General features: G+C 35.1%; 1 protein-coding gene across 4 annotated transcripts in view; it reads right to left on the bottom strand.

The window, feature by feature from the left end:
- Window positions 1-27,852, bottom strand: part of ATRNL1 (attractin like 1) — a 438,168-nt gene that overhangs the window by 246,696 nt on the left and 163,620 nt on the right. For all 4 annotated transcript variants that reach the window (XM_074545284.1, XM_074545285.1, XM_074545287.1 and 1 more), the window contains exons 22-24: window positions 8,648-8,742; window positions 7,934-8,012; window positions 6,594-6,751 (exon numbers count right to left, since the gene is read on the bottom strand). In XM_074545284.1, coding sequence (XP_074401385.1) covers window positions 6,594-6,751; window positions 7,934-8,012; window positions 8,648-8,742 — 332 coding nt within the window. The remainder of the gene's footprint in view (window positions 1-6,593; window positions 6,752-7,933; window positions 8,013-8,647; window positions 8,743-27,852) is intronic.

Below are 27,852 nucleotides of genomic sequence, written 5' to 3'. Positions count from 1 at the left end.
TAATTCCCTGTATAATTTTAATGCCTATATTCAATGAATAAAAGCTGACAAAATACTAAACAACTTTTGTTCAAAATTTCTTCCAAAGCACTGTAGTTTACTAAATCTCCTGTTATTTGGACCACTTTCTTCTTACATGCAGATGTGAACTTGCATTTGCACGTTTTCAGTCTCATGTTCCCACCCCTCCTGCTTTTGGCACTGCAATTTCTCTTCCTTCAGAGCCCAGGACTGATATGACCTCATGCATAATTTGAGCACATTCAATGTAAATTTTGCATCCAGTTTTGTTGAGGATAATTTTCACAGCAAAGGAGGATGAGAACAAATGGCCTCAAGTTGAAAATGGGGATGTTTACATTGGATATCAGAAAAAATGTCTTCACAGAAAGGGTTGTCAGGCATTGGAACAGGCTGCCCAGGGCAACGGTGGAGTCATCACCTCCGGAGGCATTTGGAAGATGTGTAGATGAGGCAGTGGGGATGTGGTTTAGTGTTGGACTTGGCAGTGTAAGGTTAAATGTCGGAGCAAATGATCTTAGAGGTCTTTTCCAACCAGAACAATTCTGTATTTCTCTGCTAATGATTATTATTATTATTATCAATCCTGACTTCTCATAACGATCAATATCATCATCCTTACTAAAACCTGAAACTACACATAAATCTCCATTTTAGACTATACCTCAGTCATCTATAAACAAATCCACCCTGTACTACAGGTTGCCTTCTATTCCTGTTATTTCTTCTGTTCTGACAGAACCGTCACTGTATGACAGTTCAATGGATTTCCCAGGGTTTTTGTTCTTGGTGCACTACTTTCAAATCTATTTTAATAGAGGGATTTTACTTTTACTGTAAGAAAACATCAAAGTTGTTTTGGAAGTTAATGCATCCACTTCATCATCACTACCTGTTTAGTGTTTCAGGAATTATAGTGTCTCCATACATTGCTATATGCAGTTACTCAGCAGCCTCTATGAGAACCATTAAGGCACTTAGAAATTGAATTGCTCACCATAAATCACAGGCATTAAATTTAGGCATGCAATCACAGGTGGCACAGCTACAAACAAAGCTACATGTGGATAAATATACAGCAAAGGGTTCACAATCATGACCTTAGCAAACATCAGGAAGGTTTTAAAACCCAAAAAGATCTGACCTTTACTTTTTAATTTAGTTGTTAGGTTTGTGATACTGTTGTAACTTCTAATGGCAGTGACTGACAAGTTTTACTTCTTGGAGCTTTTACAACATGTAAGTCACGCATGAATGTTAAAAATTCAAATGAAGTCCAAAACAAAACCAAAAAAGCTGAAATAAATTATACTACACCGTAAATTCTATTACAAGGGTAGATATGTTTCTTGATTTACATTACACTCCTCCTTCAGTTGCTACACTCAGGCTATTAAGAGGGGAAAAAAATCAATTCTGAAACAGAAGCTAGTAAACTGAAAGAACACAAGTTTCAGCTTAAAAAAAAAAAAACACTTGAAGATTTATATATGAAGTAGTTTTAACTATCTGTTGTGCTACATACAAATAAAATGTAAATCTTTACCATAATTCATTATTCTGTTCTGGTATACAAACTAATGCAGGGTGCCAAAGACAGTTTTCATCAGAAACCACAGTGCAGAAAAAAAACTGGAATTCCAAGTAGGCTTGCTTAAAAATATTAAACTTCTTCAAACACATCAGGGTATTCTACATGTACACCAACATCCTGTCTAACTTCACTGCAACAGTAATTGTTTTATGCTGTGGAAACATGTTAGTTTAACTAGGCTATGTTCAAAAATGTATAACAAGATTTTTTTTTTTTTTCATTATACACAAACCTAATTTTGCCAGACAGTGCTTTGCTGCTGAGGCTGAACCTTACAATTTAAACTGACCCTCCCAATTAAAACTCAGACACTTGTGAATCTTTCATTTACACTTCAGGGAAGAAAGGAAACAACTAGTAGAGCAGTTATTATTATCTACAGATTCAGCTTTAAAATTGGTAAAAAATTTTGCAGCTCAGGCACAAGTTGAGATCAGACTTACAAGTTTGACAGTTATAAGGAGATATAGGTGCAGGAATTCAGGTGATCCTAAAGCAGGAATGTCACTGCTGTCCTTAGGGACAGCAATCAGACCAACAGCCAGGACACCATTTTAAGGGTATTTGCTTTTTCATATGCAGGCACTGCTTTCCAGAATATGGGAGAAAATTATGGGAACAAAGAAAATATGTCTGTTACCAGTTTAAATTACAAAAATCCCTTGCCATAAAATCAGCTTCCTGAGACTGAAGAACATGTTGTGACTGCTGTTATTAATATTTGCATAGCTGTCAGAAGCCCAAGCTTTATGACTGCTTACTACTTCAGGGACCATTGACCACTATTTGAGGTGCTGGCTACAGCCTGAGTTACTGCTTCTCAATAAATGTTACAGCCTTCAAATTCCATTATTAGTGGAGTCTGAATTATACTGACTCTCAAAATAAAATAAAAATGAGCAGAAACAAGTTATGGGGCTTTGTCATATATTCTGTTCAGAAATCTAGCCTATTTTAAGGCAAGAGTATTTTCTCATGGAGTCCTGTTTAACTGGCATATAAGACACAATACACCTAAAGGTTTGGGACTGTCAAAGACAGTCAAACATAAGTGTGGATGCTACTCACATACTCTTACTTGGACACTTCTATTAACATCTCTAACAAAGATAATTTATAGAGATTACCTCTGAAAAGATGTAGAAACTACTGTTGTTTATGAAAGTCTCACCAGTTAAATTTAAGGGTCTTTATCCATTTTTACTCATCAGCAACTCTGAATTAGAAGAAATGGAGAAAAAGTGTGATATGAGCTGTTAGGGTAATTCAACAGGGAAATATCCAACATTTGTGTGCCAGTGTATAACTTTTAGATATTCCTGAGAAAAAACTGGCACCTGCCCATTTCACAGCCAGGTCAATAGACAGTAGATCTATTTGTGGAAACAGCTCTAAGCTGAAGATGTCCCACAACACCACCTTTCTAATGACCCCTTATGCAACTATGTCCCTTTTCTGCTTCTTTCCTCAAGGAAGAAGAGATTTTACAGCTAAATAAAATCCCTTTAGCATCGGGAAATTAAAATGCAGTGTTTCCCCCTGAGGGCTGCAGAGATCACCCAGCTGTGTGCCCATGGACAGGAGGGTGATGGGAACCTGCAGAACATTTCTATAGAGAGGAGAAGCACAGCTGAAAGAAATTCAGAATTTCCCACATCATTTCTATGTTTTCCAAGTAATTCACTGCTGTCCAGTGCTGAAGACTTTGCATTCTGAGGTGATTGGAAAGACCAGTGACAACAATGAAATGGGTTACTGCCTATCACAGACCAGTACACCTTAAAGAGCTATTTTTATTGACACCAATCATGACATACCACTTTTTCAAAGCCAAGAAATCATATTTCTTAAGAAGATATTTTGGTTTAGAGCCACCAGGGATTTATTAACATTTTGGAAAAAAAATCCCAGCTTGTTGAATAGGTAACATGAATAATAAAACTATCTAAGGAAGCAGCTGTGAGCTATTGATCCCAATAAACAATCACCTGCTGAGATGGACAGATTTCTCCTTATAGTCATGAAAATATTGGAGATAAATGAATGCAAACCAGAGATAATATAGGTGACTTTAACAGAAAGTAAACCTACATGTCTTGCATAATGAGGAGGGGTGTTTCTTTTCCTATAGGAAAAGAAAAGAGCAGTAACTCCAACACTCAAATCCTTCCAATGAAAGATCCCAGAAATCTTAGCTCCAGTGCCAGCATAACAGGAGGCACAAGAGCAGAGAGGTGAAATGCATACCAATAACACCAGAGGTAATAACATCAATAACACAACTTCAAATACCAGTTTAAAAGGAAGTAAGGTCACTAGCTGTGCCTCCTTAGGAACTCATGTTTTATATAATGTATTCTCGACAAGTGGTGATGAATAATGGAAATACAGGAGGGCTGGTACTCAGACTGTACTTGAAAAATGCTCAGCGTGCTGGAGTACTTAGTCCTCTACAAAAACATTGTGTAAAAGGCATGTGTCAAATTTCATGTTGCTACCTTACTTATTAAATGAACAGAATACCTGTCAAGGAAGCCACAATAGTTTCCTTAGGATTAAATAAAGCCTTCAGCACTGAGTTAACACAAAATACCAGGTTTTTCCCAGCATGTATGACCAATGCAGTGAGGCCATTGCAGTGAAAAGGACTGCAATGCAAATAGACAAATATCAACCACTTTTGGCTGTTATGAAGGTGAAAACTGGTATGCCATGGGATGAAGATGTAGAAGAACATAACTATTAGACCTGATTTAGTACTAGCCTTGGAAAGTTTAGCCTCTGATTGGAATGAACCATGACTTCCTTCTCCTAACCCAAAGTCATAGGAGGTTTCATATATTTTTAAAATTTCTACTACATGCAGAATTATAGTTAGCATATAAAATAAAACTTGTTTTCTCTGAAAAGCTCCCTGCTCCATTTATCATTTGAAGATTTTATCTACTGCTAGAGCACCAAACACAAGAAACATATACTGGTAATGTTGACTTCAGATATTTTCTCAGAAAAGAACAAATTACAGCATAAAAAAGGCTGAGAGCTAAATAATAATCTCATTAATTTAGGAAGGCAAATACAGAGGAAAAAGTTAAAATCCCAAAACACTTTCCCCAATTGGACCTCAGTATTCCTTCTCAGTACATAAAATTGAGTAACTTAATTTCTAGATGGAGTAAGGACAGGACAGGAATGCAATAACCAAGCACCACCACATCTGAGGCAGAACTGTCTAGACTGTTGAATATCAATGTGCCTCTAAAAGAAGCAGAAAAAAATAAAAACAAAAACAGTGTAACCATGGCAGACAATGAAAATTCTGATTTAAAAAAAGGAGGAAGGATGTAACCCATGATCAGGGATTCCCTCCATCAGGGTGTTATGCTGCAGTGGAAAGAGCACAAGGAGGAGCTGAGATCTGCCAACATCTGCCACAGAGCTGCACGTCTCAGGAATGCATCACCCTAATAATGTTTGTCTTACAGTGATGGTACAGGCACCTTGCAGTCGTAAAGGTGAGAGGAGAGTGTAATGCATTTACAGCTGATATTGCTCCCTGGATTTGTTTAAGGAGCCTGTTTGGCAGCTGAACTTGTTCTAACCTAAGGAAGTGGGAGAGAATGTAAAACAGCCCTAATATGAAGACTAAAAGAAAGCAGTTAGTCTTCAGGATTGGTTTGGATTTTTTAATAAACTAGTAGAGTCGTAAATGTTAGTAAGCTGAATAAATTCATCCTCTGACACCGTTAACACATATTTACAGTCACTGTTCAGGTATGATAAAGACAACTCTAGCTTTACTTAACACAAGAAAAACATTTCTCTGACACTTTAGTCAGAAGATGACTGCTTTAATCCAGAACACCTTATCATATATATCTAGACAGATAGATAGAATAAATTTTTGTAATTTTTTTTAATATATATATATATGGTGTGGGTGTGTGTGCATGTGTATTTTTATACACAAATTATAAAGTAAGGTTCTGTATTTTAGAAAAATATGGAAGTTTTTCTCAACAAAATGGAAATTTTATAGAGTATTTGTATGGCTAACTGCAAAGTATTTTGAGCTTGTGTTTGATTAATGATGAAGTAAATCATCAGGATTTCCTCATGAAGTAAATCATCAGGAATTATGAAATTATCATTTCAACAACTTAATTTTTAAGACTTAATTCTGTAAGGGAGTTATAGTCAAAAGCCATTCATCCTCATAAGAAACTCTTTCATTGATGCAGGGCATGCTGTGTTCACAAGTGCAGCTATAGTAATTATTAGTATAAATATTGCTGGAACATCACAGGCTAGAGAGGAATCATGACTGCATTGATTTTTTGAGTTTGCTACTGTAGAGCATCTCAGTGATCCAGAAAATACTGAATGAAATTGATTCCAATGTAGTCAAAGAAGAATATAAATTCTAATAAACTATACTTAGTCCTAACTGAACTCTGTGATATTGCAATCCGATAGAGTCATTCAACATTTAAAATGTCAAAGGCTCCAAAAGCCAATTATTAACATTCAAATACCCAGGTACATATAGATTTGCATACCATTTTCTGTGTTTACATCTAAATGCTGAAGTTATATTACGATTAAACATGTAGGTTCAACAATTTAAATTCAGATTTTAAAACTGACTGAAGTCTGACTCACTGCTAAAAGCTAAAGCACAGAACCATGGAATGGTTTGGGCAGGAAGAACCTTAAAGAGCATTAGGAAGGAACCTTAAAGTTCATTTCAACTCCCCAGCCATGGGCAGCACCACCTCCCACCAGGCCACACTGCTCAAAGTCCCATCCAGTCCAGCCTTAAAATCACACTATGACTGCCATCATAACATAATTATTAGAGACAGAAAGTACAAAATGCAAATAACTCTATTTGTATACTTACTGCATGAGTGAAACCATGAAATTCAGTGTAAAGCTGAAATAAAAATGTCTCTAAAAGCACAAAGAAATCACTAACCTGTATTTTGATTGGCCAGGAGAAATTGCTGACATAGACATAGAAAGTGATGTTTGGGTTGCTTCGAAAGTTAAATTTTTCACAGGAAAAGCTGTCTCTGTATTCCTTAATATTAACCTTGGAAACAACAGGAATCTCTTCTCCAGATATTGTTCCAGCTAAAATTTTTTAAAAGCTCAGATGTAAATATACATATTTGAGAAAAATTAATCATCATTAAAGATACCAAAGTAAATTTGCATAAGAAACATAAATCCTTAATTGCTTTTGGTGTCTTCCTCTAAAACAACCTCTTATTGTAGTTGAAATGGCACATTAGGTATCTTTAATACACATACACACAATTCACATAAATTTTTAGTTTGGTTTCAAAAATTATATGCAAATTGGAAAAGTGACAGAAGAAGCATAATTTTACAAGATAGTTATTATGGTCAGCTTAACAGATAATATGCTTTTCTCCATAATTTATGTTTCATTTCAATAAACAACTCAATAAAATCTGTAAAGGAATTTGTCGACATCTTACACTTTTGCTGTCAAGTTTTAATTGTTCATGAATGCGTTAATAACGTAACTAGTAATAAACATTTATTAATTTTTGTAAATAAATGAGTGACTGAGCTAAGTTAAAATAAAGGAATAAACAGAGTTTACTAACTGTAGTATGGTAAAGTACTTCAGAAATACATTGATGAAGAAATTCATGAGTTTAAGAGAAACTCTGAACCTTCTTTAAAAAGATTTTTTTTTAGTTATTTCATTTTAAGCATCATGCCTCTCCTTGGATGTGTTTTCAGAAAGTCAATAGAACCAATTCAGAAAAACTGTCTAAATTAAAACAAAGAAGAGTAATGGGGTTCAAAGTTGGAGAAAAAAATAGATAAGCAATTCTTTTTATCAGCATACACAGAAGAACTTTATTGTTTGATATCAATGTAAAGGTTAATAATTAAATTTTTAGCTTGAACACTGAAACAAAGAAATAAAATCTCAGTCTCTGCAGTAGTTAAGGAAGCAATTTATCTTAATTAAAATCACAGCATTTCATAACACTGTCGTTTTAAAAATTTAAATACGCTACAAGCTTTTCTTACCAATGCAATTTTAATTGAATAGGAGAGAAAGTCAACATATTAATGAAGCTTTATTCAGATTGCAAATTATCATCTGAGGTTTAAATATTATAATTAATAACAGCATAATGATAATGGTAAAAGAACACATTTGGTAAAGTTTTATTATCAAAATTAGCAACAAAGAGACAATCAGGTTAAAATAACTCAAAGGATCATGAAATCATTTGGGGAAAAACTCATCATACCAAAATTCACTCTCACCTGTAGAACCAATAGACCACGTAATATTGAGGTTAAAGTTGTTTGATGCATTAATTGATATATCCAAATTTTTATTTGACTAGGGGAAAAAAAAAAAAGGAAAGTTAAAACATATCAGAATGTATTCCATGTAACTCTACTGCACATACAGCCTTTTAATAATTTTCCAGTTTTCATTTTGAACATATCTAGAAATGGCAATGCTCCATGGCAAAAGGCAATTCTCTCTTTTGCTTTGGTAAGAACAATTTGGTAAGTACAATTTAACATGTACCTATACCAGTTATGTTTGTAGTTTGTCCTAAGTATAACAAAACATTTGCCTTTAAAAAATAAAATAAAAAAATATATGGCAAATGCCTACATTCTAATCACAAGCCAAAAATGTTACTTTCTGCAACTAAAAATGTTTTCTTAACAGAAGGCTATACCCCTTCAATTCATCTCAAGAAAATATTAAACTTGTTATTCATGGGAGCAACAATAAAATCAACCAACTGATAATTTTTCAGAGTATTGATTAAGCTGAAGTAAATCTACCATATAGAAAGGGTTCTCAATGAAGGCACTGGACTAATTTTGCAGCTCTCAAAAAATGTGAACTTTCTCTAAAACTTTATAAACACTTCAAAAACCTTTAATCAACATCAAATACAATGGAAATCTTAATTCTGAATCTCTAAAACTTAACTAAAATTATTAACATTTTCTTACCTGTTCTGGATTTGCTATAAAGTTTATGGCAGTGTGATGACGATCATCCTCTTGTAATAAGCTGAAGGTAAACTGATAATCAATCAAAAGGCTGTCTGTAGGCAAAACAAAAATTAAAAATAATAAAGTGTATACATATTAATTCTATACTATGCAAGTATCTCAAAGTTTACCATTCACATTGATTTCAAAAGTCATGGAGAAACCTACAAGTCAGAATTATTGACACACATTTCACTGGTGAAGTGTTTGCATTATAAAGTCTTGAAATTATTAAAACTAAAATTAAGTTAACAAAAAAAAACTAAATTAAGAAAAAATCTTCTAAATTTTTACCATTACAATTCTACAGGGACTAAATCTTCTATTTTTCCCTGTCTCACAGGAAATAAGCAGGTGACTTATAAATGTACATGACTCTGATTATTATTTTATGCGTGTTAAAATATGGCAAATCATCTCTGGTGCTACAACCGAGTGAATAATTGTAAAGCATTATTTTGATGCTGGTCTGCTGACATTCTGCTAGTCACCAACACCACACAAACTGTGTAACAAATAAAAAATATGTGATCATAAAATCAGTAAACACAAAGAGAGTGAAAGATTAAGTCAAAGCAGAAGAGAAGCTGTGTCAGGCTTTTGTTGGATTTAATAGTTTGCTTACTGCTGACAATCACCTTTTCTGCAGCAACACATCATCTGAAAAAATACACTCTGTTGTATCCTATGGGAAGGCTGACTTAGAAAGAGAAAAAAGCCCACTGTATTGTCTTAACAGTTAGAGAAAATTGTTTTGGTTTGGTTTTGTTCAGGGTTTTTTGTTGTTTTTTTTTTTTATATTGAGTGTGGAAGGAAAAGCAGAAAATAAAGGTTCATAGAATGTCCTGAATCCAAAAAGGAGTGACATGAAAGGAATTACCATGACATTCAAAGGCGAGAAGTTCACTTTCTCTAATATTAGTCATCACAGTTTGTTATTCAAATAAGAATAAGCTGATCTACATGTCTTAGTTAACAAGTTTTGACCGGGTCTCTGCATGTTTATGAAGCCAAAAGATGATAAAATATGAAATTACAATGTCCCATTAATTTATTGATAGCACTCTACACTTCTATAGTTATGCAAATCTAATTAATGAATTTCATTGACTGTTGTGCCATATCTCCATGCTTAACAATAAGATGACCATGGTACCAGAACATCTTTAAATGTAACAGGACAGAAAAAGATGGCAAGTAAAGATTGACCCCTATTAAATGTATTAACAAATCCTTTAATAATCATGAGTAGAAAGGGGGAAAGGTTAGGAATAATGTATAGAAATGCTTAATCTCCTGATCAGGTCAACTTGGAGCTCCTCAAAATACAGATAACTGCTTCAGCAGTCAATGCATCTTTGCAAACAGATTTATGGTAAACGTGTGGTAGACCAGCACCACAGAAAGCATTCCTACAGAATTCTGGCTACATCAAGGGCTGCAAGAAGCAGCACTGACAAGCTTCGACAAGATATCACTAATTTTCCCATAAGATATGGAAAATTACCACTTAAATATGTCACAGTCTTTTTCCAAGCACAAGCTATGTACTCTCAGAGATGCAGAGAATCAGCCAAAAAACCAGAAATCGTATATTGATGATATCCCATCATAAAGTAACATAAGAAACACACATAGGGCTCTTGTCTCCCAGTCATAAATGAACAGCTCTTTTGCATACAAATTTAAAAAAATTAAAGTAATTTACTTTTAAAACAATATGACCTTTTTTCCCCCTGGGGTTTGTTGTTGGTGGTGGTGGTGTTGTTTAGTTCTTTGTTCTTGGTTAATTTTAAAATAATTTTTCAATTTATGTTCTACTTGTTAATAAACCAAAAAAGTATGAACTGATGTTTCAAGGAATGCAGGAAAAATCCTGACACTTATAAAAGAACTTAAACTACAGCGTTTCTAATAAATTTACCATCTGTAACAAATCAGAAAATTAATTCCACTTTTTTTTTATTGCATTCTTACATACAATACAGTTGACAGTAAATGGTGAAAAACAGTAAGAGTTAATTATGTGTAGAGGCTCTCCTTTTGTACCCAAGATATCTCAAAGTTTTTTACTGTGTTATTAATGACTCTATTATTTAATGGTTGATCAATTTGATACTTCGTTAATAGCAGGAAAGTTCAGTAGGAAGTAGCACACATGTCCTCTGTAGCACTCAAAAGCCTTGAACAAAACAGCTTCAAGGGCAGCTCTGAGAACCAACACAAGAACTCGCCTTGGGATTCCTCAGAGTAGCCAAAGGATCTCTAAATTACACCAATTCCACAGAGATCTGCCACAGGACAAACCATTAAATCCCTGTTTGGCCATGCCTGGGTGCTATAAAACAGAAACATTTATCCCTTCAGAGACAATTCCAGCTCAGGGAAGGTACCTAAGGTGAGCATGACTCGAATGAAGCAGAGAGCAGGGCCTGAGTGCAGTTGGGTCATTCAACAGCACAAAGGAATCGGGTGCAATGAAAGAACTGACACTGAGCAAACACTCCTTCCCATCTTTCTGAGGACTTCAGAAGTTCACTGAAAAAATTTCATAGGTTGGAGCACAAAACTTCAAGAAAGATTTGTCTGGACCTATTCTTGAGGTGAAGATTCCAAATCTTTGAAAGTCTCTAAAGTTAGATTTTATTAGAATATAAATTAGCAGAACTAATTTAAGAAGAAACTCAGAGTAGAAATTAAAAGGGATTGTAAAGCAGACTCTACCCATTGCACCCTGCTGCTGTCTCACTGTCCTTCCTCACTCTCTCCATCTGCTTCATTCTCTAACTCAGGAGACTCTTCCTCCACATGTGTTCAGGAGCTCCCAGGGAAAATATCACCTCCCTCTCCTCCAGAAAGCTCCACCTTCTGCCGACTGAAGCAGGCAGAACAGCTTTCCTTCCTACTGCCAAACCTCCTCCTGAATATAATATATGGCAATGCATCCTAAGTGCACATAAACGAAGCAGTTACACAGCACATCACACCATATTTCCCAATTCGTAGTGCCATTCAAACTAGAGAGCTTAGCCTTAACAGCAGTACAAAACTTAAACTAAAAGTCAGTTCTAAGACCTGTTCTGAATAGCTAAATGCAAAAGTATCCAACAATATAATAACTAAATGTAGAAATAGATGTTTAAAGTACATTTAGTATATCCTGTGGATATATATGTATATGTTGTGTATATTAATATCAGGAATTTAGAGAAGCCTAAGATTCTACTCCATGTGGGTTTGTTTCTACTTTAAACCTTTATGAAGCCACCATAAGTAATTTTACCCATTACATAAACAAATGAGAATTTTCGTATTTCTGTTTACCAAGACAGAAAAACAACAAATCTACTCATCAGGTGACTCAAAGCAGCAGGCAGAGAGAATTTAAAGAGCCATTTTCCAGCCCATAATCTCCTGAACTTTTATAACTCCCTGAACTTTTATGTCTCAAGTTCCATGGGAAAAGTCTGTGAGAACATGGAAACCTCTCCACAAACTCAGAGCTCAGCTCACAGCTCAGATCTTAGTTCCCCAGCACACAACACAGTATTTGGAATTCACAAGCTGGGTTTTTTGAGCCAGGAGTCAGCCCAGAACAGTCTAATACCTATATTTCCAGGCATTTCACTTTCACTTTATCTTAGAAATCATTGATTACAGTACAAAAAAGTGTTGGGAGATAGGACCACAATACCACCCTGACACCATCAATGGTCAAATATTACAAGGACTTATGGTTATTGAGTTTTTTCACATCTCTATTTTGATTTTTTCAAAACCCTTGAGTGTTTTCACAGTCAAAAGGAGTCATTAAAATCAATTCAAAATGCCATTAATGAGCATGTGTGAGAACATAACAATAATAAGGTGAAGAAAGATGTTTAATAAAATTAGGAAAATTAATTTCAAAGCAATCCTTTAACCCTAGTATCGCTGTTAATTTTCAAGAAACCTCTCTTTCTCATTAATAAAGGTCAATGACTTCTGATAAGAATTATATGGTTTAATATGAAAGTTTTGTACTCATATCCAAAAAGGAACAGACCAATTTCCATACTCAAAATTTCCATTGGAAGAAAACTCTGATTTTTAAAACTACAGAATACTCCCAAAAAAAAACAAAGGCCAGAAAGAAGTTCTTCAGTATTTCTATAGTGCTTCTATACTCTGTGAGAATATATAATTACAATGGTAATTACTTTTAAAAAAGGTAATTAGATTGAATATGTTTAGTATAAATTAGTGACAAATTTATATATGAAAAGGTATGGTACAGGGAAGTATTAAGACTGTAAAATGAACCTCTACAAATCAAGGGTGCCTGTAAATTATTTTTGGGTGAGTGCTCCCCTAATGGGCAGCTATTCAACACTTTGTTCCATGTTCAGTACTCAGTGTTGGGCCCATGCCTCATTTACTACATGCTACACAAGCTCTTTTCTCAAGATGGAATTAATTTCTAATGTGGCTTTCTATAGTATTCATCACTATAATTTTCTAAGTTCTTCACAAAAGTTAATGAATTTGTTACAACATTACTGAAGATGAGAAGGCATTTGAGTGCCATTTTATAGGACAGGAAATGAAACAAAGAGACCAAGGACAAAGCCATCTATTAAAATGAGCAGCCAATCTGAAATACCTGGACTTTGATTTTTCATAATACTTTGAATTATATAACGCTATATATGAAGATCATTATTTGGTAGCTCCTTCCATCATTCATTGTAATTCTTTCCACTTTTTCAACAAAACAGGAAAGGAACACACATTCAGCTTTCCATTACATTATCACTGATTCGTTTCCTACAAATTCATTCAGTGCATTGTGGAGTGAAAGTTCCTTGGGAACCGGTATATAGCAATATTATTAAAAACTGTGCAATCATGCTCTAATAAAGAAGCAAATATAAAATTATTGTGACAGCAACCTTCATTCTTCCACCATCCTGCACCCACTGCCTATGCAGCATATTTCAGTAAAGGGCGTTTATTAAGTAATTTAAGAATCAGACTGGAGTAAATTTTATAGAACCACTTCTGAGCTATCTTTTACCTTTGAACAAATCATTCCAAGAGACTATCCCAGTTCACTTCATCTCTCAGCAGGAGGGAAGAATGAACCCAGGTTCCCAAAAAGGGAGCAAGAACATTCCCAGCTGGACACAATCAGGGCTTTTCTAACTTTGGTCACCGGCCATTCTCCCCTGGTTCCTCTCACACAGTTTCTAAACACACATTTTTAAAGCTGAACAAAATGGCAAAACAGTTTCATACATATACAGAATTTCTGAGAAATGTCTATTCATTTTAGCTCCAAAAGTTTAAGTTTAGTAAAAGATCTAAGCCAAAAGTACTGCAATGTATATCAGCCAGATTTACAAAAAGAGCATGGAACTAGGCCCGCCCACCCACCCCCAATGTAATCTCATTCTCAGCTACAAACTAATTGTCCCATTTTTAAAATATTAGGTGAGGATCACATGATCTTTACTCATTCAATGACTAAAATAGGTTTCTTTCACATTTTTTTCTGATAAGAACAATAACTTCTATTTTGTGAATAAACCCCTCAAAAATCTAGTGCTCTTTTATTTTTACTTGAAATCACTTAAAGTTGTAAGAACCTCCATCATGATTGCAACTTCAGACTCGTCACAGTCTTCCCACACTCTTCTATTTAAGCATGTCTATTCATGCTGATTCTATAATTCATACTCTCACCTCTTCATTGCACAGGCAGTGTGTCTCTCTCCTCCTCTTTCTAGTGATTGGTCTCTATTTTCAGCTAGATTTTGTTGAGAACAGAACTATTCATATTCCTCTCTATCAGTAAAAATGCTGCTTTTGAAACCAAGTACCATTACCAAATGCTATAAATCATATTCATCTGTGACCAAAATGAAATTCTCCTTGTATTACATCAAAGTTGGGGGTTACCACCAGACCTATTTTCTGTCAGGATAATTATTTTGAACTTTCAGAGCAGCTGCCTGATTCATTCCACTGTCATCTGTATCTAGCAGTCATCCACTGCCTCATTGTCATTTTTATATTGAATATGTTTGTGTCTGACATTACTTGTCCATTGTGATAAAACAAAAAGTCATTTACTGTGAAGCCTTTACTAAAAACTTGCATTTTATTATATGTAATCAGAGCACAATGAGCTTCAAAAAACCCCAGCATTTACTATTTATATGCCTTTTTCCATTTCAAGAAAGAGCATGGGAGAATGAATTTCACATAAGTTCAAAGTCTTTAAAAACATAAAGCAATTGAAATTCATTGTTCCTTTCACTATACTTTACAAAAATGTGCTGGTCTAAAAAGCCCACAGAAAGACTGAGGGATTAGTGTCATAATCAGAAAATTGGGTAACTAAGTTTTATTTTAAATAGAAATCTTTTATCTTATTAAATTCTCCACTGCTATTTGGAAAGGTCTAGTAAGTTGTCAGTTTTGATTCTAAGGGAGGGCCAGAAAAATCTACCTGTATTAGAATTTTCCCAGCTAAATTTTGCTTATTTTCTCAGGCCACTCTGTATTGACTAAAACTTTCAGTGGAAGACAGAAATGCATCATGTTCAGAAGGGTAACTCTTGATTTTCATTACTGAAAATAGAAAGATCTAGAAGGTTCATTAAGTCTGGACATTTAAGTTTTACAAGGCTAATGAGGTGAGATGTATCTTGCCATAGCTGTCACAGAAGTGTAGGTAGGAAAATGTCATGGTAAACAAGGCTGGGCTTGTGGCTGAGATCTAAAAACTGAGGTACAGAGAGAGTAACCTGGGGCCTTTTAAACATGCAATCTCAAGATGATGCTACTAAAGTTTTCAAGCCCCAGACCACAGCCAATTATTATTTTTCCTAAATATTTCATTAAACTCTTTACTGAAATGCTGTAACAACTGATGAGTTTACTGTGAACAGCTGCAGACCCTTTTCCAAACATGGTCTATAAACAAAGTGTGGAAAGCAATGGCTAGGGAATTATGAGCAAAATATTAGCAAAAGAAGCAGCAACAAAGACAAATAAGTACCAATTGGATACCAATCAGCAGGTATCCAAATGTCAGCTGTAGGAAAAGGTCTAGGTGTCTCCAACAATGGAACATTTCAGAACTCACAGCACAGTCCTGTCAGAAGTGTGTTATTACTTGACAGCAAGGAGTACTCAATAATTGTACTTTTGTTTTGTCACACTGGACCATCTTTGTAATCCCTTAACTCTTGTAGTATTCATAAAGTGTTAAAAGAGTGAGAAAAAAATACAAATAAAAAGCCAGGGAAAAAAGGTCATTATTATGGAAGAAATTAAAATTTCTCTCTCCATGATTTTTTTTCATATTGATCTAAATGCATCACCACCTTTGTAACACTCATATTAATATTACAACTCTAACACGTATTTTTCAATATACCAGCATCAATACCCACTAACCTGATTCTAATTTACTGCTTTCATTATATAGTCTCTACACACTGAGGAGATCTCTGATCTGCTTGTTCTGACAACAGAAGTGGCACATCTAAGAAACAACAATGTTAAATTATTGTTTGACTTCATGTATTATTGCCAAAGAGGGATGTTTCTTGTCTAGGAAAGCTGTAAATGAAAGCAGTCAGATTTTCATGCTATTTTAAATCTTGCTCTCATAACTTTCAGTTTATTGTATAATCCCTAAAAGTCTACTACATCTCCTTTTAGAAATGATTTTTTGAGAAGCTTCTATTTAAACATGGATCAATGCTGAAAATATGGGCATGGCAGAAGTACAAATGTAATTTTTAAATTGTTTATGCTTTTATACACCTATATACTCAAGCTTTGCTATAAACTGGGAACAGTCAGAAGTTAATCAGACAATAACTTCTACATCTTTACTAGCAGAGCTTTTATCTTGCTTCTCAAATAACCAAACACAGATCTTAACAATTAAAGAACAACCTCCTGTTACTCAGGTCTTCCAAGGAGACAGAACGCACACTTTATAAATTGTCTATAAATATACATAGATAAATAGGTGCTCCTCCAATATCCCAACATTTTCAAAATTCTCCTCTTTCCCTTTTCTCATTATTTAGCTGAACTTTGCTTAAGAAACCCTAAATCCACAACCCAAATGTCAGAACACACCCCATGTTGCTTGACTCCGCATGACTTGTACAAACTGCACAATGTAACTTCAAGTTGAGATGTTTCCACTTTGCTGTATTCTCAAACCCTGTTAATTTGTTAGTTCTGAGAAGTAAAATCTCTCATAGCAAATAAATCCTGATCAGGAAAACTGCACTTCATACTGGATAGAAATTACATCATATACCTCACTGAGCAGTGTCCTCTGTTTTAAAGTCACAAATTACAACAGGTACTTGTACTGTAATAAATACAAAATGCTACATCTCCATGCAGTAGAAACACAATTGCATCACAGCTTTGAAATGAAGAACACAAGCACTTTTTCCTTTAAAACACCATTAGGTATTTTTAGAGTAAAATCTGTTGATTTCATTAATAACATTCTCACTCAATAACATTGCTCATGCTAAGAACTGAGTGCCAATTCAGCAAAAAATATTGATAGAAAATTAAAATTCCAAATATTCACAAATGAAATTACATATCTGTAATATTGCCTAATCCATTTTACACAGCCATTAAAACAGATAGGAGGAAATACCTCAACCCTAGTATGGAATAAAATACAGAGTGAAAAAAAATAAAAATAGAAATAATAAACATTCTCCTACTTGCTACAAGTTTGATTTGTAGGACTGGCTGTCAGGTACATAAAATAATAAACAGTTTGGTTAAAATAAGCAAATTGAAATAACAGAGGAAGGAAAAATGGAGCCCCAAAGGCTGTTTTCCTCAACCCCAGTGCAGTCACCCATCCTTCAGAGGAGATTTATTCTTTGCCTCAGAGAGGAAACATTGGCCACCATGGCAGGGCTCACTGACTCCTTTCTGAAAGTGACTTGGAAAACTCAATTTCCACCCAAACCAGCTGCCAGCCATTAAAAGAAATATTATATTTTCCTCGTGTTATTTTTTTCTATAAACCAGGAATTAAATACAGCTGTGCTTTCATTATTTTTTTTTCTTTATTTGGCCATGGAAAGAAATTACTGTGAACCAAAATGTGCAAATAGAATAAATCTCTTATTGTTATGGTTTGGTTGGCTTTTTTAAAAATAGCTTAATACAGACCAATTGAGACATACCATTACTCATTGATATATATCAAGCACAAACTTTTTGACACAGATTCTCTAAGAACTGAATTAGCATGTAAAAAGGAACAGCAAACTGTAGCAAATACTGACAGTCTGTTTGTTCTTGGTATTTGAAAAGCAGTAATTGTTCCTATCACTGCAACTGACCTTCAGAGGGCAGAGACTGTGGCAGGCAGTCCTTGCCAACAGACACCAAGTGACACATTTGCACGATGGAGCCATACACTGCCTTCCTTAGAAGGTTTCCATTTTCCCCTTTCCACCATTTATTCTGTTGTTCATTCTAGCAATGACCTCTCTGGGTTCTCTTTCATTAGCCACTCCCAACATCAGAAAAGGCTCTAGCACTTGAAAATCTGTCTGGCCACATTTTCAAAAACAAGTACAGAAGCAGTATGTATTTCTATTCATCAGAGGTAGAAATCTAAAATTCTCATATCATTGATGAAAAAAAGCATGATATTGTTGCCCTTTTAAGACTTTTCTTCCCACATTTTGCATAGCTTGTCATTTTTATAAAATTATTCTGATGGCCGTGGCATTTCCTTAAGGGGCTAACACAGTAAAGTACATTTATTTCCCCATAACATAAAAAGACAAATCAAATACATATATATTACTTCTTTACCAGTGTATCTTCATAGTCTTTGACAGATACATTTTTCAACTTTCCCTTAATGTCTAGTTTGCTATTGTATCTATTTCCTAGCATGCACTGCTGCTTTTTGACCTCACACAGTTTGCTCTTCCATTTCATGTCAGCATTACCCTTTATATCAAGTGACTTCCAAATTACACTTTGCTGTCAATGAGTTATATTTCTGGAACATATTTTAAAATAATATTCACAATTCAAGCTAAGAAAAAGTGACAATAAATTAATATCAAAGACTCACAGGCTACTTTGCAATATGCTGAAATGGAGCTGAGTTATTGAGTCAGAAAGCTGAATTTGACAATGTCCACATTTAACCCAGTTTACATTTTCCTTAAGTTTATATAATCCAAGGTTTTATCATTCTCTTGAGATAGAAATGACGCCCAATTTATTTAAATGATCACACAAAAGTCCTCAAATACCCTGTAAGGGCTTCCCAGCACTAATTCTAAAGCTGGAAACACCTTTGACTGCTCTCTGGACTTTACAGGCCCATGTGTGCATTAGGTGGTTCAGGACCCACACCTGAGCAGTGCAACTCACACTACAGGACACTTGCATTAATGGAAGAGGCTCAGCTGTCCTCCAGTGCTCCATGTGTGCCAGCAGGCAAAAACACTCCAGCTGACTTGGAATAATACACTTGTTTGACCAAGGACTCCCAAAAGAACCAACTCAAAATCTCCCACATATCACAAGACACTTATTGAAGTCAAGGTGTGTTTTTTTCCTTTTTCAACTGGTTCAAGATTTCACTAGAGATCTTCTTGAAGTCCTGCTGATCAAGAATTCTCTTTTCCCTGGGCAGTCAGCATGGGAAGCAACAAAACTGCAAAAGCACCACAGGTGTTTTCCCTTGGCTGTCAGAAGGTAAAGCAAGGGGCCCTGAGGGATCCTTTCCCATGGCATTCATTCCTTACAGCTCCAGCTCAGGGAGCTCCAAAGCCTCCAGGTGTCTGAGGAGTGACAGCTCCTGTCCCCTGGGAAGTGTTCAGGAATCCCACACACACAGCACACTGAACACACAGCACGGGGATTCAGACAGTATCCATCCCTGTGAACACAAGCTCACTATATCAACAAAATCAAATGTTGTGTATTTGTAGATACTTGCACTGGTTTCCTTCTCATTTAAAACACTGCTTCATACAAGGGCTAGAGTCCCCTACAAAGCAAAGGATGTCTTCTGAATGAGACATCCTGCTGCTCTTGCCTCACCAAGATCTATAAATACCCACATTTTATACCTATAGCTATTTTACTGTAATATTATATATTACACTGCAAGAAAAATAATACAAAAAATAACTATGGCATCTGTGGAACAGTCCTCTAATTCAGACCTTTAACTGCATGAATACAAGGTATGATTTTTCTTCTTTTTAGAAGTTAGAAAGTTTGTTTCACCACTGTTAGTTTGTCCTACTTCTTTGAGTTAGGGTAGCATACCTGCTATTATTAATGAATAATTACTAAATTAATTAAAAGGTATTAAATAGTAACTGTAAGAGGATGCCAGTTGCTAAATTCACTAGTATATAAGCAGAAGCTACCAGAGAAAGCAAATAATCTTCATTTCAAAAATAACACATGGCTTGTTAAGCAAAGAAAATCCACAACATTAAAAAACATTAATTACAAAAACGAGAAATAAATACATACATGGAAAAATTCTTCAACTCAAACTAAAAGCTGAAAATGATTGGCAGCAAATCCATTTCCTCAGCCTGCCCAACAAAGCTGCAAGCCAACCTAGCATTTGGCAAATGAGTACACAGCGCCTGGGGTGAGATCATAATACTTTATTAGGAGCTTCAGCTTCAGATGTGGTTATTGTTTTAATTCTCTGCAAGGCGACAGTTGGTTTGTGCAGTTATTTTAGCTCAGGGCAAAGACTGTGTTTGTCTGTTGCTCTTTATAAGTTCTGAGTTGGTAGGTTTGCTGAGGCTAATCTTTTATCAAGCCATCCTAGAATTGTCTGATTTAAACTATAATCTGTTCCACTAGACTCTTTAAACACTAAGAAGATTTCATTTTAAATAGAATTTTTTTGTATAAGTCCATATATTCAAAACACAATGTCAGTCATTACTTTGACTGTATTTATAAATAATATAGATTTTTTTCAGTCTGTATCAAAGTCAATCAATGTTAGATATAATTGGTGGAACTCATTTTTTTTTAAGTCAAGCATGACAGTTTTACAATTACAATATGTATTTAGTTGAAATTAATGTTGTCCCAAAAGGAAACATGAATTGTTCAAATCAGTACTTCAGTGAAGCTGGTGGCTGCTGGTATACATCTCCCAACTCAGCCAAAGCAAACACATTTTCAAGAGCTAAAATTTATTGTTTATGCCCTTTAAGTCTCAACATAATTTTTAAATATCTGGAAAATCCCTGCTAACAGTTTTACTTATAGTGCTACTTGCTATTTATCTTCTAAAACACTCTCCTTGGAACGTTCTTGAGTTTAATTTTTCTCTAAGTATAGCAAGTCTGCCACCTAGTGCTATATGGTACCTTCAGTACATGTTTTACTTGACAATTCTTTTTTCCGATTTTATTGACAAAAGAGGTCATGTTCTGAGTTCCTGAATGCATCAACATGCATGATTTTAGTATTTAAAGAGATTTCTTTCAAAAATTTTAATTCTCCTTTTTATTAAACTATAACATTGGTAACATAATAAATGTTACTAAAAATTGGCTTATATTAGAACTTTGACTGTGACTTAACTCAGAAAAGAAAGAAAGAAAATACATTCTAATAATAAGGAAAACAGGTGGGATGAACTATCAGACCATGTCAATAGGTCTAGTAAGCTTAAACTGCATTTTGACAACAGAAATAAGGGTGTATCATCCCTTTGCTCTGAGACAATACTGAAGTGATATTTCTAAAAATTCACTGGAAGTTGTCATAAATTATCTACATTTAATAATTAAACAATCTTTCTAGCTACTACTCCTAGGAAAAAAAGAAATCAGGACTTACAAAGTCTTTAGTCCAAAGACCAGATATGAAAAAGTAATTAGGCTTCTTAATTTTTAGCAAGTAAGACAAATTTTTAATAAAGCAGATAAAAGAAATAAGTGCTTGAGGTTATTTCTTTTCAGGCACCACATACAGTGCATAAAAATATGGTTTAAAAGTTTTAAATTAAAATACAAATTTACTATAAGAAACTGTATGGAGAATAGGTACAGACTAGCACTTTTCTTTACTTTTCCCTTTTTGAAATCCTGGTGTGTCAGCACTAGTGGGGCTAATACAGCTTCAGGACTGGACTAGAATCCTTATGAGGCTCTTCACCAGAAGCAAAATTTGCCTTTTTGTCCCCAGCTCCCTGCACAGACACCAGATATTATCTTGAGAGTTTTTACTGAATGTACATTTCATAGTTTCTCACCAATTTTGCACATGAAAGTATCATTCTTCATCTTTGTGAGCTGCTGACATACTGAGGGAATTGCTTATTGCTATCCTGTCTGTATTTATACCAAGGAAAGAAGCAATAGTCTTATAAGCTATAATGATTTTATGGCTCAGAGTTTAGAATGGCAGAGCAAAGCCATAAACCAATTATTCAGGTCAATCCCAAAAAAGTTATCGCAAAATGTTTAGTAGAGCACATACTCTTTCCTGTGGTGTATTTAGGTAGAAAAAGAGTAGCTATTAAAATTGAGCCATTAAGAATCAAACAAACAAACCAACAAAAAACTATGACTACTGTTTTCCTGCTTGTAATAATGTTGGGGGTATTTATATATAAGCTAAACTTTGCAGTGTGCTCTCTGGTTTTCTATTTCCTCCCTTTATGTCCAGGCGACTAAGTGGAAAACTGAGAGGCGCCAGTGGAATGTGTACACCTGACCCCTAAGGTTCCTGCAGATGGGCCCAGCACCTTCCTTCCCTGCATGTTTCATCCCAGAAGAACAGCTGAGAATGGTGGTCTCTCTCTATGTGAAGCCATCCACAAATGGCATTCCATAAAACACTAAGGTAAGAGAAAAAAGGAAGAGCTCTGGAAGGAAACACCTAGAAAATGGTTAAAGTTTGTACATTCTTTCAACGTTTTTATATATAGATATTAAGACCTAGTCTTTTTTTAAAGGCTATAAACCCAACAAATATCTGGATCAAGGGCATATGATCAATAAATAGGTTTTAATTCCACAAAAAGCTGCAAGTCATTCAGTCCCTCCCCAGTTTAATTCTCTTTGCAAATGACCCATCCCTCGTGACCTCTTAAGTTTTGGGTTCTCTAATCCTTCTCAAAGGTCAGGTTCTAATCCCTAAAAGCAGGCCTGCTCTGCAGCATAGGGAATTCTACAGCGTTACACTGGATCTATAATACATACACATTATATTTATATTTATATATATATTTATATTTAATGCAAAGGCAAGCTTCATTTCATTTTATTTTGCATTCACAAATATCACAGGCCCACAAAACTGTCTGTCCAGCCAAACGATGAGCACTAGATTAATTTAAATTGTTCATTTAGCAGTTTTATTACACTGTGACCACATTCTGGCTATCCATGAGTGAGGAAATCCTCTGGAATGCCTGAAAGCTTCCCACTCCAAAGAGTGCTCCCTTATAATTCACTATTCCTGCCTGTTTTAAAACAGCAACTAGTCTGCAGGAGCAAATGGAAAAGCTCTTCACTGTACCCAGAAATAATCCAAAAATTATTCTAAACATTTTTTTTAAAGGACAAAAGGGGAAAAAATCTATGGTATCTAAATCCATGTGCAGTTTTTCAACTTCATTGTCTTGGCTAGGAATTTTCTTAGTGGACAAACAGGAAAATCTTGAGTGCTCAGCTCATGAAAATTCTAACTATATGCAGGCAAACAATGTGATTTACACTGGCAGGACTGATTTGTTGTAAGCTTTTATGCTTCTGCATGTAGCAGTATTAGAAACAGTTGTACTTCTTGCTTGATATGTTGCATTGGAACTCAAAATAATGTACATAAGCCACACATTTTGCAAAGTTTTTGACCTTAGAATTATGGCTATCTAAGAGAGGTTTATGGTGGAAAGTATCACATCCTCTCAAAACAAGTGATTGTTAGCATGCCTATAATTCAAACCTTGCATTGTAACACATCATGAATTGTAAATTTAAACTTTCATTTTCTCTGGAACACTGGATTAACCACTTCTCCATTTATGATTTACAGCTTTGTGTCTGTACACAACCCAAGTGAAGATCACAGAAGTGGCATTCGTCCCAGTGATTCCTCCCAATCTGTCTAAAACCATCTGGTTTTGCTGCGCGTTCCCTTGCACCCAGGAGCTCTGACTCTGACAGCAATGCATTCCTAATGCTGATGTGTGAAGAACTAATGCAGCCATTTGGATGCACACTTTGCTATCGAGGTGTCACCGCCATCCATCACGCTGGCCCAGACACCACGGAGCAAAAACAACAGCCAATACAAATGTATCACGACAAAATGTTGTATTTATGGTTTGTGTACATGCATAAGTCAGCTGCACAAGCATCTCTGGCCTCCACTCAGGATTCATTTCTATGGATTGAATCAGCTTCTGATCATTCACAGCAAGATTGGCTCCCAACAGACAGGCCTAGGGATACAGAGCCTCCCTACCAGAAATCCAGAAGCAGACCTGTTCTCAGCTAACAAGGATGTTTACACGGCCAAACAAAACTGTAGCTTCTAAAATCACAAAGCTTTCTTCTGCATTAATACTGTTTTTATTTTGTATAAGAAATCTTTGGTAAGGTCTCCTCTGATATTCCTAAGCCATGGCACATTGAACACTTTCAGCTCAAAAAATCCTTCCTCTCATGAAGTTCTAAGCTGCAAATTGTTGGATGGAAAGAGAGAATTACCACTCTATGTTTGTCCATTTGCTGTACTCTTCCCATGGCATTTATGTGCAGCCACTCCTGGGAACAGGGCTCTAGACTAGATAGATCATCATGCAGCTGCTCACACATTCTTAATATTCAGTACTTTACTAATTTCTGTATCTCTGAGGCTTGCTCTCGTTCTCTTGCTCTCCAAGAAGTTGTGCTTTTTCAATAGCACAATTCAGTCACAAAGAACTAAAATAATTTTTTTTAAGCCATGTACCATGATTTTCACGCAATCTGGATAATATACTACTGCATACCCCATTACACATTTCTTATTCCATTTCTATTAAGTTTTCATAATTTAAAGCAGAAAAACCACTCTTGTCTACTGCTGCTGTGTTTGGAATTGCCATTTGAGAATGAAATCTGATGTTTAAAGCACTGTTCCTCTGATCTCTCTTGTTTATCCTTTTGGCACAGTATCTGTATTTAGATAAAGTCCCTGCAATGTTTTAGCACGTAACCTCCTACATAAATTTCATTGTTTTCAATCATGCCAGACCCATCCATAATCTTCCTGTGTTTTTATATGTGCTCAGATCACTTCTTCGACCACAACACCATCCATGTACAGAATTCAAATTCTGTTTACTCTCCTACATCATTATGAAAGGAAACAAATAATGAAGAGAATAAAACAACCTGTGCTCTCCCAGTGGCAAACTGTTTTCATTTACCCTCTTAATCAGTCCATTGATGTCAACACCTGCACCAACACCAGCCTGTTCCCCCTTCCCAGGCCTGAGGATGGCAATGACAGGCAAGAAGGGGCACAGAACTAGGCAAGGACTAGGTGAGATGGGCAGAGAGCTGGAGGAGATGAAACCAGCTGAGATTCCACAGGGCAGAGAATATTCACAGCATCCCAAGCTGCAGAAAGTTCTCTACGGCAACAAGCATTCCTCAATCCACATCCTGCTGCTAAAGAGAAATCCAGGTCATCCAGTATCACAGGAAAGACACTTGGGATTAAATCCTGAGTTAGCTAGACACTTGGGATTAAATCCTGAAGTTTTGCTCAGAAGAGCATTCCAATTTAGGGCAATGTTTCCACAAGTGAAAAAAAAAGCAAAATTTAAATACACAAACTGATCATTTTTAGATGGCTAAACTCAAGCATGTGACTTAAAGTTTTCCTGATGAAGATCCTAACCATACAGCAAATTATTATGTGCATTCACTGATTTTGATTCCAAGTAATAGAAACAGATGTGCCTAGAATTTTAATTTCTGACAATATTATGCTGCTCATAAATACATACCATTTCTTTTTCCCTCCTCTTAAGCAATAATAGTCATGTGTTGTAAGAAATACACTTCAAGGAAAAGTAAAGTGGCATTTTAAGGATCAAAAGAGAAAGTTTCTTAATGAGGAGTGAACTAAAGCACAGAAAAAATACCATCCAAAATGCCTGTCTTATACAAAACTGAAACATGGTATGGCTGCATTTTAGAATATAGATAACAAATTAGAGAATTTCTTCATGATGTGTGTATATTGTATTTTTAATACATGATTTAGTAGGAAATGGACTGTGCTGGTAAGAAACTGTCATTGAAATCTTAGGCTAGTCAGTTATCCACAAATTAACTGATTATTTCCCATTATGATGCACCATCCAGCAAATACAGAATTCCATTATTATTTATCAGGGAAGTCTCCCTATTACTACAATAAAAGAACTCTGATAACTGTTTATATGGGATACTTTAAATGACTGGAAGTATTAAAAGAAAATTTATCATTTCAAAACAACAAGATTTTTTTAAATATTTTGAAGTCTGACAGAAGACAAATAACAGTAGTGAGTTAAAGGTGAAAGGGCATCTTGAATATAGTACAATTTGTCTCCAACATGATTTATAGACCCAGCCTGAAACATGATAGCAAAAAAATAAGGTTTTTTTCATGGAGGTGCCTGAGGTCTACAAATTTCATTACTGTCATTTCTTTTCAATCTCTTAAATTTAATAACATTTATTTTTAAAAGACAAAACAAACGTTGACACACATATCAAAAATAGCCTATATATATTGGGTTTAAAGTATGAACTTCCCATGTACTCACTCTAAACCTAAAATAAAATATTTATTAAATTTTTATATAGATACAAAAAATTATTCTTCTAAATACTGATATTTCTTTTTTAAAGTAAGACACTTTTCTTATGCAAAAAACAACAAATGAAATTTCATTTACTGACCAAGAGTATCTTAAAGACACAGCTTTCAAGAGTATTTTCAACTTGGTCTACAACATTTAAAATTTATGTTCCAGCCTAAAGTATTACATTCAAACTTATGTTGTCTGAGAGAAAAAAAATTAAAAAAAAAACTACACCAATGTTCTTTAATAGCTGGAAGGAGGAATAAATGTTTTAGGCCTAGGGATATGTCAACATCTGTAATATAGTATGTAATTTACTATTTTGTTCTGTAAAACATACCTTGCAGCTGCAAACCATTTAAGGTAAGAAAGACAGATTAGCAAAGAAAATAAACATGCCTTTATTAGGTAAATAATGCCTTAAAGACACACTAAAATAAAGTTGTTGTGTATGTTGTAAAATAAAATGTTAAGAAACAAGGCCAAAAATCAGAAAAGAGGATATAAGTATGTTCAGACATCTGTCTTTATGTACAAATTCAAGTTTGAGGCAGGGATGATGTTAGAAACAACAGACAAATGGATCTAATTGTCTGACACGGAGCAGGTACGTGCAAAAGTCACAAAAGTTAAATCAGTGTTCTCCAACATCCCATCTGTTTTTATGATGATTAAAATTACTATTGAACTTGATATTGGCATAGTAAAATTGGCACAGCTCACTAAGGGATTTCTGCACATGGGTAATAAGCATTCTCATCCCTTCAGGTCCTCCACTAAGACTATCAAAACTGCAATGCTTCAGAGTAAATTTGCCAGAGGCACCTTTTCTACAACATTAAGAACATGGAGAAAACACACAGCCTCCTTTTATGACACTGTGGGGAGCAGCTGTGTCTCATGTCCCTGGGAGGCACACTGGCTAAACCACTCAGAATGTCCCAGGGAATAGTGCTGTTTACACTATTTGCATTTCTCCACCACAAAGTCTGCCTTTAAAGCATTGACACAATTACTATTCCTTTCATTCACATATGATGAGATACAAAAAATAACCAGTGGCTTGGTCAGTCCCTCTAAGCCAGATGTAAGGAACCAACTTTTAGCAGACTTTAATTTGTGTTCTTGCAGACAAAGTAAGAGAAGCCCAGTAGGACATTTTATTTTTCAGTCAAAATATCAATGTGCTCAATTTTGGAAAATCTCCAGGAACGTATTTTGTTTTTCCAAGGAAATAAAATTATCATAT

Source organism: Zonotrichia albicollis, chromosome 7 (assembly GCF_047830755.1).
Source record: "Zonotrichia albicollis isolate bZonAlb1 chromosome 7, bZonAlb1.hap1, whole genome shotgun sequence".
Taxonomy (NCBI): domain Eukaryota; kingdom Metazoa; phylum Chordata; class Aves; order Passeriformes; family Passerellidae; genus Zonotrichia; species Zonotrichia albicollis.
Note: the sequence above shows the minus strand (reverse complement) of the source record. Positions and strands in the feature narration are given on the sequence as shown.